Raw genomic sequence first — 13385 nt, forward strand, 5'->3', positions numbered from 1 at the left:
TATAACACAATTTTGTGATCGTATATCTGTAGCATGAGCATGAAGATTGCCCAGCCGCCGCCATCTTTATTAAGTACTGCAGTTGCGTGCTCATTCGCCTTCCATCCCCACCGCGTGTCATTATTTGCTGGATATTAGGTTTATGCGACGCGCCCTCATTCCAAGCTTGACACAACCGCCCTCTTCCTGGACATTCCCAGCGATGCGCCCGGCTGCTTTCGTTTCTCCTCTCCCTTTCTTTTCCCCTCCTCTCCTTGCTTCCCTCCTCGTCATCCCCAGTTTAACCCCCCCTTCTGATTCTTCCAGTACCAAAAGAAGTACATTCCCTCATGTCTAGATACTTCAGAAATACAAACGTCACGTGTTTGCATTTCTGGATGCCTACCTACCTAGTACCTAGGTACATTAAGGTAAGGTACCTTAGGTAGCGCCAGATCTTAGGTAGCGTGCTGTGGTCTTTAAGGGTCCAGCTGCTTTCAAGCCTTATGTAGACGTCGGATTTGATTCTGGTGTACTTAAAAGACTTGCTTACTCATTATATACAGCATGTATGAATCGCAGAGCGTAGGTATTCTCAAGTCCCAGTACATGCCAGAGTCACTTCCCCTTTTATACATACCACATTAAGTAAGGTTACCTTAGAATCTTAGATACCTAAGGTACCTTAGGTTCAGTAAGGGGCTAAGCGAGACCACCTTACCTCAACTCCCTCTCCCTCCTTTCAATCACCCACCACCGTCACAAACCCTCCTCACCTAATCATCCGTCTAGGAATGAGTTATAGTCAGTGAGGTTCTTCTCTCTAGCTAGGTAGGGGTATGTCTCCTATCCTTGGCCACGCTGGACAGTCTGGTAATCAGCAGCCTGCTAAAGGGATCGGTTCGAGGTAGGCAGTTATGGGAAAAGCATGAATTGAGGTCTAGAAACTAAAGTACAAATCGACTCTCCGCTTTCTGACTAACATATCCCCCACAAGTCTCTTCCAAATCGCCAGAGAGCCTCGAGATATGCTACAGAAGAGTGACTGTGATTATTACGATTATGATTATGAGCGGGCGCAACTCCACCATTCAACTGCGGCACAAGGAAAAAAAAAACAACAGAGACAAATGATTAGGGTATCCCCGACATGCGCCTCGATCCGATGAACCTCGATCCTAGCTTCTGCTCGACCTCAGTGTCTCGCACGATTCCTACTCGAGAGCTGCCCAGAACGCGGCATCCGCGAGACGGAGGAGAGGGGTTCCGAAGTGCATCTGCACGATAGGTGACCAGAACGGCCTCACATCCTCTCCAAACTGGTGCTGTAGCATCCGGCTGAATTCTGGCAAACGTCTCCACTTTCGTACGTTGCCTCTCAGAGCATTGGTGGGATCGTCCAGATCAGTCAGCTCGGGGTGCTTCTTTGCCTCTTTCTCTTCGTGAAGGCGACGGGATTCTTCAGTGGTCATAGGCTCCTCGTCATCTTTGATGGCTGCCAGCTTTTCCTCTTCGTCGAGTTCTCTGATTTCTTGGAGCACCGTATAGATGATCTCGTGGAGTCTCTTCAGAGCCTCTTCTCGGAAACGGTGGTTCTTCTGGACTTCCTTCTCCCAAAGCTCCTGCTTTTGCACGCTCAAACTCCACAAGTGGCCCAACCAATAGTACTTCTGGTTATCGTTCAACTTGCTGCCCTCAATGATGTCTCGGATCCACATCTTCACCTGGCCGACGTACTGGACCTCTATCATCTCGAACTTGTGCCAGAACTTCTTGAAGTCTTGAGGAAATCGTTGCTTCAATGGAAGGTTGGTGAGGTCGAGAACCTCCGGTGAGGGGGATCGTGGTCTAAATGGGTCGGGGTTGACTTCACCGGGGGGAGGTATGAAGTACTTTGCTGGCGCATGTCTCCACATTGGGGGTTTGGGGTCATGATAGAATGGTGACAAAGCAGTTCCAGGAGCATTCGGAATGGCGGCTGTAGTGGCCTGTTCCTGACCGTCCTTGTTGTTGCCATTTTGGACGCTCTCAATCTTCGGGGCGATCACAACGTGCGGGGTGTTCTCAATCTTCGGGGCGATCATAACCTTCGGGACAATCAACACCTGGACTTTCTGAGCCTTCTGGAGTCCGTCAACCTCGGGGGGGCTCTCAATCTTTGGGGCGACCACAGTCTGGACTTTCTGGGCTTTCTGGACTCCCTCGACGTCGTGATCCTTATCGACTTTGTTTGCAAGTAGCTCAGCTTTGGATGTAGCGCGCTTAGACAGATGCTCTGCTGGCCAGGTTAGCAAACATCATCTAAATGAACGCAACAAGACATCTGTAAGGTACGTATCCAACTAAAAAGGCAAGACGCGTCTCGTCACGCTTTATGTCTACCTTACACCCAAGACCTTGTAAAGCTTGTATAGCTAGGACATTGACCGGAGCCAGGTGAAAGCACAGAGACTACCCCAGCTACTTGGCGTCGTTGGCCAATTGAACCCTGAGAGCTAATGAAGAAAGAAACAAGAAGGGTTATCACTCACGTTGCTTTGTATCTTGTTCACCTGACAGCGAACTGTTGCGACGACGCTTGTTCTGTGCCGGTGTCGCTGCCGCCATTGCCTCCATCGTCTCCATGTCGATCTCCTTCGACTTCTCGGTCTTGCGGCGATTCCTCCGTCCTTTGACAGCCGCAAATGGCGCGTCGTCTTAAGTTAAGACAAGTGTTAGTACTGCCTCTCGAAAGGATGCCCAATTGATGCTGGGATGATGGGGGTGCGTGAAAGTGTTAGGAGTTGAAAGGGTGTTGTACGCGTGTGTTTATTAAGGGGGAGTAAACAAACGTACCATTCATCTTGGGAAGTCCTATCACCTCTCAAATGATAATAAGACTACTCTTAGTAGGATGATAATACTTTACACTGCTTTGTGCAAAGTTGGGAGGATATCTTGCGCAGTCGAGATGTAGATGAAGTTTGTTCCTTAAGGTAACGTAAAGTCAATCCTTGTCCTTAGGGAGAGGAAGGCAGTACCTGGGATACTCCGCTTAAACCTTCGCTAAGAAGAAACTCTGTTCAGCATGATTGAATACTCGCAAAGCGCGCAGGCTGTAGATCGGCTGCCATCTTATTCAATTCACTACTGGGCTCTCTCCCGCCCTTGGGCCACATGCCGGATCAAACACCTGCTTTATCTTTATTGAAGGTACTTGACTAACACTACAACAGGGGACATGAATGATAATACAGCATCTTTGAGAAATCTATCTATCTTGGACCTATTCATGACCTGATAGTCCTGAAGGATTACCAGCTCTTTAGCAAGGCGCGCTCTCAACTCGGAATTCTAGCTCCTCTCCTACAGTATTTAGCCTAAATCATATATCTATATACTTCTTCCAACAACATCAACGATCCCTCCGTTTTCCGACCTACCTATATAGTCCTGCATGAATGGTTACATGTTTATCACCAAGCAGAGATCTCTACCCTTACTCTATACATCCAGGAGATACTCAATCCAATTATTACAAAACCCCTCAATCCTATATACACTATCCACAAGCCCGAAGAGACGAGAGCAGCCGTTTTTAACCAAAAGTTTAGATAGATGTGCTTTCTTTGCTTGTTATGCTGACCTTCTTTGCTCGATCTATTTCGAATTGTCAACCCCGCCTCCCCCCTCGCCCCTAAAAAAACCACCTTTTAGCTGTAAGTTTAGCAGATAAAGAAGTGGAGATTCTGTTTTTGTATTTAAGAAAGAGTGGGAATGGCAAATACAGAAGCATATACGAGCGTAGAATAGATGTAAATCAGGATCTTATGCCTCAACACTCTGTTAGAGAAGATCAACATTATCTATCGCCGTGTCGTCAGAACAAGCTTCTATCTAAACCATACCAAATTATATATTTCCCGCAATAAGCCCCCCCCTTATTAAGTAACTTACAACATACCTAGACACATAGACTGAAAGTTCATTATATCCTATTTTTAATATTCAATAGAACGTGTATCCACGAATTGAGAAAGGGAAGATGTTTACTAGAATGTAACTTGTACGCGCAAGGGTAGGTAAGTAAGGTACCTAGCTGAGTCAGCACCCGTCGCCTCGAGACGGCATGCCTACCTTACCCGCCTCCCATATCCTCGACAATATCCCGATATGTTCTAGGGGTTTATGATACGGCGCTGCGCGTCTTTAGGTTGGTGAATGTTGAGTGGGAGAGATGACTGGCTTTAGAGTGAGTGGATTTGCGGATCTGGGGGCGAGCATGGGTAGGTATATATACGGTAAGTATCGAGGTGTTGCGAAGAGATGCGGGGGAGGGAAATGTCATTGATGAGGGGAGCTGTCTTCTTGGATTTGAGAGATTCTGGTCTGCTGGCATAGAATATGGTTGTTTTGAGGAGTGGGAGGGTAGGTATGAGCGATGTGCTACTGGCTGTCTTGCTTGGAAGGGCGTCTTTCTGCTGTGCGGGGACTCCATGGAAGTTCTGATTTCAGTCTCTTTGGGGAGCTCGAGAGAAGTTCAAAACTTAAGGATCATCCTATTCTGAGTTCAAGAATGGGGAAGGGGTAAGTTTGGTGTCCTATCTCGTTATCAGATATCAGTTGAAGAGGCTCTGGGCTGCATATCGAGGATTAGTATCCATTTTCTGACCAAGGGGTCTGGAGTTGTGGCCCTTGAGGTATCCAACGTACTGTTCCCAAGAGGGTATATGCAAGTATCTCTGCCCCGAGGGGAAGTTCAGGAGCCTAGAGGCTTTACAACAGGAACAGGTGCTCTACTCTTCTCGTGAAGAGTTTGAGTAGGGATGTCAGTTGATGCAAAGTCTGACAGCGAGAGAAACTCTTTAAACAGGGCTATCTGTGAGAAAAGAGACTCTGTCCTGGTCTAGAGATCCAACGACGTTGTACACAGCCTCTGCACCAAGGCTAGATGGGCTCAGCCGGCATGGCATGGAATATCTGATTTGATATCAACAGTCATCCTTAGCCAATATGCTCAAGTTCCTTTCAATGTCTGCTCTTGACGCGTTTGATTCACGCTTTAGCGGCTGGCAGCTTTTGAAGTGAATTCACGCTCTCGCGTTAGGTGGTCCATGACTTTTCAAAAGGACGCTAAGGCTATATCCCTTCCTCCTACCCACCTCCTCATCATCTTCTTCATCAACTCTCTATCAACCCACGTCGCGCTCTTCTGGTTATCACCATATATCTGGTATACCTTTCATCAAAGTTGGTGTAATTACTGATGTTCATATTGGTTATCCGAGGAGTCCTCTTCTCTGGACAGAAGTCGTCTCGATCTACTAAACAGCGGCAGAGTCCTACGCGACCAGACTTCTTACTATCGAAACACTCTCCTATAGGGATACGCGTGTCAAGACCCTATAGATGCTTGTCCTGCGGGAGATCATCTGATACAAGCATAATTCACGGTACGAGAATCATTTCCCGCGCGATCCTCTTGGTGTTAGATAGATCAGATCCACTGACGCGTGTTGGTACATCCTATACTACGGTTCATCATACACTACAGTTACTGACTATCATTACAGTTATAGACTGCCTTCTTTCCCTTCCACGATCAAAGAAGCGTGAGTTGCTCAGATCTTCTTGATAAGTGGCTTCATCTCTTGGATTTGCGGTTTACTCCCTGTCTGGCGCACTCGGAATGGGATCATCAGTTGGCAGGCTTGTTGCTTCACAATCCTCTGTGTCTTTTTCACAGGTCTTGCAGCTGAGATATACCATCAGCCTAACACTGCCACTCCTTTCTATCCGGGTCTAACTTCTGCATAGTGATTGTCCTTGGGCAAGTCGCGGAGATGTTGGTCCTCTCTCAATCCACAACAAACATAACCGGCTTGCACCTGATACATCTTTAGTACATGCAGCAACTGTTTTTCAAACAGATCTTTCTTCCAGTAAGTCCTACTGAGCTGTCTCTGCAGCTTGTATCCGTTGCTTCTTCTAGGTGCTTATCACGTGCACAGATCCGATCAAACGCTGCAGCTTCCCGCACACAGGCAACCTTATTTGTTCCCAGCAAACGGCAAACGGCCAGCTTCAAGAATATAGAGAGTGTTACTTAAGTTAGGGACGGCTTCTAGAACTGCTATTTAGAAGGTATGCTTCAGCTGCTCCTTTCCTTCTATCTATCCATTGCCCTGGGTTGATTTGCATACTTTCTCAGAAATATACTCCTCGTCACGGTCTTTGCATCGACTGTATAGATAGATTAACTTGTACGGCCTTCGTTCATCTCTTAACTCCTTTCTCGATCCTACTTGTTTGTTTTTCAAGCTGTCAACATGTCACCCACAATCACAACGTTGGTGTCGTCTCAAGCTTCCCCTGATGGGAATTCCGGCCTTACGAAAGAAGTCTCCAAGGACCTGGACACTGAGATGACTAGTCCACTAACATTGGATGATTGCAGTACCACCTCGTCAACTTCGGCTCGCTCTACCGAGATGTCCTCCTTTTACTCGGCTAAACTACGCCAGGAGCGCATCAATGCTCGAACCAGCCGGGAGGCTCTAATTCACTCTCCAGCCGTTTTGGGAACATGGAGACGGGAACCTCAACCTGAGCCATCTGTAACATCACCAACTTCATTGACTCGAACAACTACACTTCCATCGCCATCGCACTCGTTTTCAGAACGCCCTCCTACTTCAAACCAAAATCGATCCCCAGACAACATGGGAGGTTCATTCTCCGAATCCCGTCCAAAAGGTCATTCTTCAATGGCGGGCGAAGACGCGGTCCCCCTGAGTCGCGTGGTCCCCGGGCCTGTTTGGCCGTCAGCCAACCAGCTCAAAGTCGCTCATACCTATGGCATTCGAAGAGCCGACGGTACCTTTACTCAACTTATCAGAGCGGATGAGTTGGACAGCTACGATTTCGAGCGCGTTCCGGTCTCTCAAGGCCCTGAGGGCATGATCATTCTCCCGCCTCCCGAACAGCTGCGACCTGAGCAACGAACTGGACCTGAGCCGATCATCTCCAGCGACGTAAGTCCCGATCTTAACACGGCCATTCAAAGCCACTGACGTTTCTCAGATCATCCGAACACTTCCACGTAACAGAGTTCGCCGACCTCCTCATATCGCGCGCGCCCAGCGGGATCCCAGTGATGAGACTCAGGTAAGCATGAAAGCTTGACCCAGCTTGAACGCGATTATTTCACTTATATTACCGTCTCTGATGCTCAACAGATGCAAATCGATTCGATCATTGCACAAGCAGGACTATCTCCAATTTCAGCTCCAGCTCCAGCTCCCTCCGCATCATCCAAGCATGCGCGTAGAGAGAAGATCTACTGTGACAAGTGGATCCATGAAGGCGTCTGTGCTTTTACCCAGCTTGGATGCAAGTACAAACACGAGATGCCGATGGACAAGGCGACCCAGCTCTCTCTGGGCCTCAATCACGGTCTTCCGCTCTGGTACAAGCGCGCCCAAGCTGTGCAGATGCGCGCTGAGCCGCAGCAGCAGCAGCAGCTTGCCATCTCTCCGTCCCCCTCCCCCCGTGTTGCCGGTCCATGGCGTCGTGCAGACGCAGCTGCAGCTGCTCCCGCGGCCGTCGGTCAATCCCTGCCTACCATCATGTCGTCTCCTCAAAGTAAGCAAGCGTCTCCAAGGCCCCCTTCCTATTCGCATATCACAGCTAGCTTAGCTAACCCAACATCTCCTAGCTGGCCGTTCTCCCTTCGGTCCCATCGGTCCTCCTACACAGCCTGCCAAAAGCAGCCCACCATCTACAAACCCCTTCTCTCTCCTCAAATCTGAAGACGATGGCGGCGAGGAAGAGGACGACGATGACGATACTGTGACTTGGACTGGACGACGCCGTGGAGCTATCTGATGACCTTCCATCTTTTCTTGATTGGATTACACATCACATCTTCTTCCTTCATGACACGTCAACTACCTCTCCTGGTTATAATCCACCCAAGCTTGCTCTGGGAGGAACATACTCGTCTCAAATATCAGCTGAGGGGCTGGCTTCATTGCGAATTCTAGTGAGGTGTCGGTCGGTCGGTTGGATCTGTAGTTTAGTCTTCTTTTCTTTCTTTCCTTTCTTCTGATTTTCGATTTCTCCTTCCCATGTCAGTTTTCTTCTCCAGGTACTATCGCGCATGCTAAAGGGAGAGAGAGAGAGAGCTCTGGGTCTTCATGATTGATGATTGATTGATTGATTCTCTCTCGTTCATTCACGAAAATTACCTCTCTCCCTTCTTTGTTTTCTTCTTTCTTTTGACTTTCCTTTCCTTTCCTATCTGGCCTGTCCTGAGAATCCGGATCACCTACCTAACCTAACCTAATGACCGCATACGACTCCCTTCCTTTCTTTCTTTCTCTCTTGATGGATGGATAAATTCATGTTTCTTTCCTATTTGCATTTCTCCGGCGTTTTGCGTTTTACATAGGCAATTCAATTTGCTTGATTGTACGATAATCATATCGATGGATTCCTTCCTTCCTCTCCTCTTCTTTTTCCAATTAAAAGAATGGAGATTTCAGAATGGAACCTTTGTTTTTTAATTCATGCTTTGAAAGTATTATGAGTGAGTGAGTGAGTGAGTGAGGGAATGATGATTCTTGCAAGACTTTACGCTTACGCCCTAATGCCAAAGCTTCCTCGTAAATTGATCCTGCACTGCACCCCCTCCTCCTTCTCTTTCTCTAGGTACTCGATGGCTTTATAGAATCCAAAATCCACCTCCTCCCCCCTTTTAATCAACCCCCCCCCCCCCCCCTCTTTCCCCAAACCTACCCAAAACCCACAAAAGACCAAGAAAACTCGTTCTCAATTAATTCAATCCCACTCTGTATCTACTATAAGCTTACCTTCCTAATATTAACTTCTTTTCCCTTGTGTCTTGGCTGCTGAGGTGCTTTTAGATTAGATAAGGATAGATTAGGATAGATTAGGATAGGATAGGATAGGATGGGATGGGATGGGGTATAGGGGTACAGGGGTACAGGGGATGAATATTGAGGTAGTAGGGATGGATGGATGGATGTATGTATGTACCTTATGTATACTTGCAAGCAAGCAAGCAAGTAGACCATTGATGGAAAAGGCCTTCCTTCCTTCCTTAATTTACCTTACCTACTACCTTAGGAGACAGTAGGTAGACACTCGAGATTGTGTCACGTAATGGTTGGGGGAAAAAAGGGACCTGTTTTTTGTGAAATCGATTCTCTATTTTGGCGCTATAATTTCCTATAGCCTTTGGTACACGTTTGATTGTTCTCCCTGTCTGTGCATACCGAAGTCAAACGCTTCTTCCTCCCTCCCAGCTAACCCATCTTAATACGCCTTAATCAATTATGCAAGCAATGATAACCTCTGACGCCTCTTCTCCCAAACCCCCGGGGGATATTGACCATATGGAGCCGAAAAGAAAACCCTTCATAATAAGTACACTGCCCATTCATTTCTTCCTGCCTTTGGCCTTGCTCTCTTTAGACTTGCTCTCCTTGGCCTTGCTCTTTGATGCTGGCGCAGGACTCGAAGCTGTCGATTGGACGCTCGAAGCTCGCGAGGGAGACGTCGAGGTGGCTTTGCTTCCTGCCGCAGATTTTACATTGTCAAGTGCTTTATTCTTCTAAGATGTTAGCAACCCCTCAACAATAACGGGTGCACACCTCTACATACCTTGACACTGTTCTTCGATTTCTTCTTCGCAGGTGCGACTCCAAGAATGCTGTCTTCATCATTCTCGTCATCATCTGGTTCTCTCTTTGACTTGCCATTAGTAGCTCCGTTTGCCTTAGGTGCAGATGCATCTTCAAACTCTCTGGCAACAGTCGTCAAGAGGGTGGTGCATCTTCTGCTGATCTCAATCGGGGTTCGGCTGAGGAAGAACCAGTCAAATCGGAAGAGTGGGCTCTCGCGAATATCATCACGGATACGCTCGTAGATGCCTTCACTATCAACACCATATTTGTCTAGGAGCACAAGTAGGAACCGATCTTCCTCTTCCGTGTAGACTTTCTTGTTTGTGGTGGAGACGGAGTAGTTGATCTTCAATTGTTGTAATGGGACGCGGTACTGCTGCAATTTCTTCCGCAGCATTTTTCGTTGATGCTCCATCTTTCGCATCTTCTCTTCACCAGTCTCAATCAAGCTGATGTACTTGGGGTAATCCGCGATTTCCGTATACCTTTCCCAGAATACCTTGGCATACGCTTTAATCTCTTCGGGGGTCTTGCTGTCAACCTCATCCGCGATCAAATCGTAGGCTTTCCGGCCGTACTTGGCAGAACCATTGATAAACTGTTGAAAGTCTCTGCGATTCCAGTCTGCAAACCCCTGTTGAGACAGACGCTGCTTCAATTCCTGTTCCTCTGCCGTGAGTGGTGTGGCATTGTCGATCTCCTCTTGGTCCAATGCACGCTCAGCTTCGCGGTCAGACAAGTCCTCGTCGGGACCTTCTGGGAGAGGAACCTTGTAGCCGATCTCCTTGCGATGATAAGCGGTCTCGCGGTCCTGCAGATCCCGAAGGGTTCCTGGAAAGAATTGATAGTCGTGAACAGTAACCTGCTTTGGTGCTCGAGGGGCCTTTGGTTTGGTATCCGCAACACGCCCACCCGTAGATAAAGCCTGTTTGTAGTATTTGTCCATGGAGTATGACTGCTCTTTTCGTTCACGCTTGGCTGGGTTGATCCAATTGATACCGATCTCCTTCTTTTTGTTCGTGAAGTCCTGACCGTTCCACTCGTATGCAGATTCGGATGTAAATTTCTGCAAATCGTCAATACCAAGCTTCTCGTATCTGGCATTGAGCTCAGCAGTCCGCATTTCACCGTGCTTTAAGATTGTATCGATATCCTCGTCAGTGAGCTCACCACCCTTTTCTGCAAGAGTACCAGTAGGTCCCTTCGTCTGGAAGACTTTCTCGGCACCATGTTGGATCATGTTTAGCAGTTCATCCTTGTTCGCGGCTGCCTTGGCAGCAATTTGTGCGCGGCCTTGTTGGATGACAAGTTGGTCGAGACGAAGCTTCTGAGCAGCACGTTCCAAGACCTTCTCTTCGATAGCATTTTCAGTGACAAATCTATAAACAACAACCTGCTTCGTCTGACCAATTCGATGAGCTCGATCCATAGCTTGCAGATCAGCCTGGGGGTTCCAGTCGCTGTCATAGAGTATAACGATGTCGGCACTTGTCAGATTGATACCGAGACCGCCAGCACGGGTAGTCAAAAGGAAAATAAACTTTTCGGAATCCGGCTTGTTGTAATCATCGATAGCTGCGATACGGTCCTCGTGGGCAGTACCGCCATCTATTCGGCAGTATTTGAAGTCTCTGAACACACAGTAATCTTCAAGAATATCCAGCAATCTGCTCATTTGAGAGAAGATAAGAACTCGGCTACCCTGTTTCTTAAGTCGCTTCAGAAGCCTGTCCATCATGACCATCTTTCCAGCGTTCTGAATGAGGTGCTCATCAGTTGTATACGGAGGTCCAGGTTCGGCTCCTTCGAAGAGATATGGATGGTTACAGCACTTTCGAAGCTGCATGACGATATTCAGGAGTCTTGTCTTGGACTCTCGCTTCCCGCCAGCTCCATTGACAGCATCGATATCTTTCTCCAAAATCTTTTTGTACCATCTGACTTGCATATCGGACATGCCAATGTACAAATTGACTTCCTTCTTCGGTAACAAGCTTTTCTCGACATCACTTTTAACCCGACGGAGTAGGAATGGTCGTAGAACACGATGAAGTTGCTGAACGACGGTATCTTGATCTTCCCCTTGCCCAGAGAACCACTGATCAAAGGCGTCGGAATCACCGAAAACATCAGGGAGTAAGAAATTAAGCAAGGCCCACAACTCGTGTAGGTTGTTTTGAAGAGGGGTTCCAGTGATGAGTAGGCGGTTTCGAGAGTTGAACAGACGGATTACTTGAGCCAAGGAAGATTCCTCGTTCTTGATACGATGTGCCTTGCTTCAGTTAGAATATTGGCACGTGTAAGAAGAGGGGATCGGAACTTACCTCATCGATGATGATGTACTCCCAGGCGAACTTTTTCAAGTGTGCCTTCTCGCGTAGGATCATCTCGTAACTAGTAATACACACATCGAACTTCTCGTCAACAAGGCGCTCATTGATCAACGCATGTCGCTCATCCTTTCCGCCTTGGAGGACCAATACATTGACCTCCGGGGTCCATTTGGCAAATTCTCTCTTCCAATTGTCAAGTGTAGACTTAGGAACAGTAACAAGATGCGGGCCTGTGATACCCATTATGTGCCTCAGATAACCAAGGAATGAAATAGTTTGTAGGGTTTTGCCCAATCCCATTTCATCTGCTAGGATACCAGAGATGCCGTTCTCGTGTAGGGAAATGAGCCAATTCAGACCCGCAACTTGGTAGTCCCGCATTGTGCCATTGATAAAGCCAGGGGATTCTCTGAAAACTGTCTCAGCAGAGCCTCCAGATTTCTCATCCTTCAATAGCTCTGCGTCTTCCTCTGCCTCGGTTCGTCGACGTCGTTCTGCGGCGCCACCCTGTCTACTGCGCGACTTTTTAGTCTTCTCAGCCTCCTCATTTTGGCGATCAATCTCGTGCATGATTTCTTGAATGCGGGGGTTGGGATTGGTCTCAATAAAATGTCGGAACAGGTCTGTTAGTCCAAGCAGATATCGGAATCGTCGAATAGAGTCATCTTCCTAAAAGGAATATCCATCAGCCTGCTGCCTCGTAACATACCAAGAGTTTGGAGAGTATAATCCTACTTTTGATTCGCCGAGACGGTCATGTTTCTTGCCAAAGACACTTCGGCGTAGTTGAGTTGCCTCCGATCTTCGTTTTCGGCCGTCAGCATTGAGAGCCTCACCAGCAACGCTGCTTGCGGTGGTATTGGGGTTGGTATCCGAGTCCTCTGTGTAATCTGGGGTTTCATCAACTTCCTAAAAGAGAGATTCATTAATGTCTAGTTGCTTTGATAGATCATGACAGAGAACAGAACAGAGTGAATTTGTATAGAACTGCAGGAGCCTTCTAGGTATAATTCACGTACCATTTGATCTGTAGGAAGCTGTCTCGTAGGTTCTGAAGCATCTGCCATCGACGTATCCGTGTCGTTGCCATTCGCGCGCGAAGAGCGTGGAGCCATCTTGCTGAGCCTCAATCCTTGATGAGGACTCAACAGGAGGATATTGGCCCTTCTGATACAGCGGAAAGCTTCGCGATTATCGTGAAAGAATCCTCGGTCGCGTTATGGATAGGGTATCCTTTGAGGATCGATGTTGTTGATGCGCGACAAAGGAGTGGAGGGACGTGGTTGAATTCTGACGCGACTCTGGAATGGCAAGAGGAGGGAAAGTGTTTAAGCTCTCGGGCGACAGAAACGGGTTAGCGCATAGAGTACCGATCACGTGCATA

General features: G+C 47.8%; 4 protein-coding genes across 4 annotated transcripts; 1 reads left to right on the forward strand and 3 right to left on the reverse strand.

Annotated features, from left to right (window-relative positions):
- Nucleotides 1-1105: 1105 nt before the first annotated feature.
- On the reverse strand, nt 1106-2368 carry M430DRAFT_152656 (hypothetical protein). Its single transcript, XM_024863211.1, has one exon. The coding sequence runs from the start codon at nt 2061-2063 to the stop codon at nt 1194-1196; it is 870 nt and encodes a 289-aa protein (XP_024724840.1). The 5' UTR covers nt 2064-2368; the 3' UTR covers nt 1106-1193.
- Nucleotides 2369-4126: 1758 nt separating this feature from the next.
- M430DRAFT_152660 (hypothetical protein) lies at nt 4127-4627 on the reverse strand. Its single transcript, XM_024863212.1, has one exon. It carries the CDS (start codon nt 4454-4456, stop codon nt 4145-4147), a length of 312 nt encoding a protein of 103 aa, XP_024724841.1. The 5' UTR covers nt 4457-4627; the 3' UTR covers nt 4127-4144.
- Nucleotides 4628-6287: 1660 nt separating this feature from the next.
- On the forward strand, nt 6288-7845 carry M430DRAFT_14594 (hypothetical protein; the record flags this gene model as incomplete). The annotated part of the gene is made up of 4 exons (XM_024862981.1): nt 6288-6992; nt 7042-7125; nt 7197-7602; nt 7676-7845. The coding sequence occupies 4 exons, from the start codon at nt 6288-6290 to the stop codon at nt 7843-7845; spliced, it is 1365 nt and encodes a 454-aa protein (XP_024724842.1).
- A 1576-nt stretch (nt 7846-9421) lies between these two features.
- Nucleotides 9422-13116, reverse strand: M430DRAFT_23774 (hypothetical protein; the record flags this gene model as incomplete). The annotated part of the gene is made up of 5 exons (XM_024864962.1): nt 9422-9592; nt 9646-11940; nt 11993-12670; nt 12737-12910; nt 13021-13116. The coding sequence occupies 5 exons, from the start codon at nt 13114-13116 to the stop codon at nt 9422-9424; spliced, it is 3414 nt and encodes a 1137-aa protein (XP_024724843.1).
- Nucleotides 13117-13385: the final 269 nt, after the last annotated feature.

This window comes from Amorphotheca resinae (genome assembly GCF_003019875.1).
Source record: "Amorphotheca resinae ATCC 22711 unplaced genomic scaffold M430scaffold_1, whole genome shotgun sequence".
Lineage (NCBI taxonomy): Eukaryota > Fungi > Ascomycota > Leotiomycetes > Helotiales > Amorphothecaceae > Amorphotheca > Amorphotheca resinae.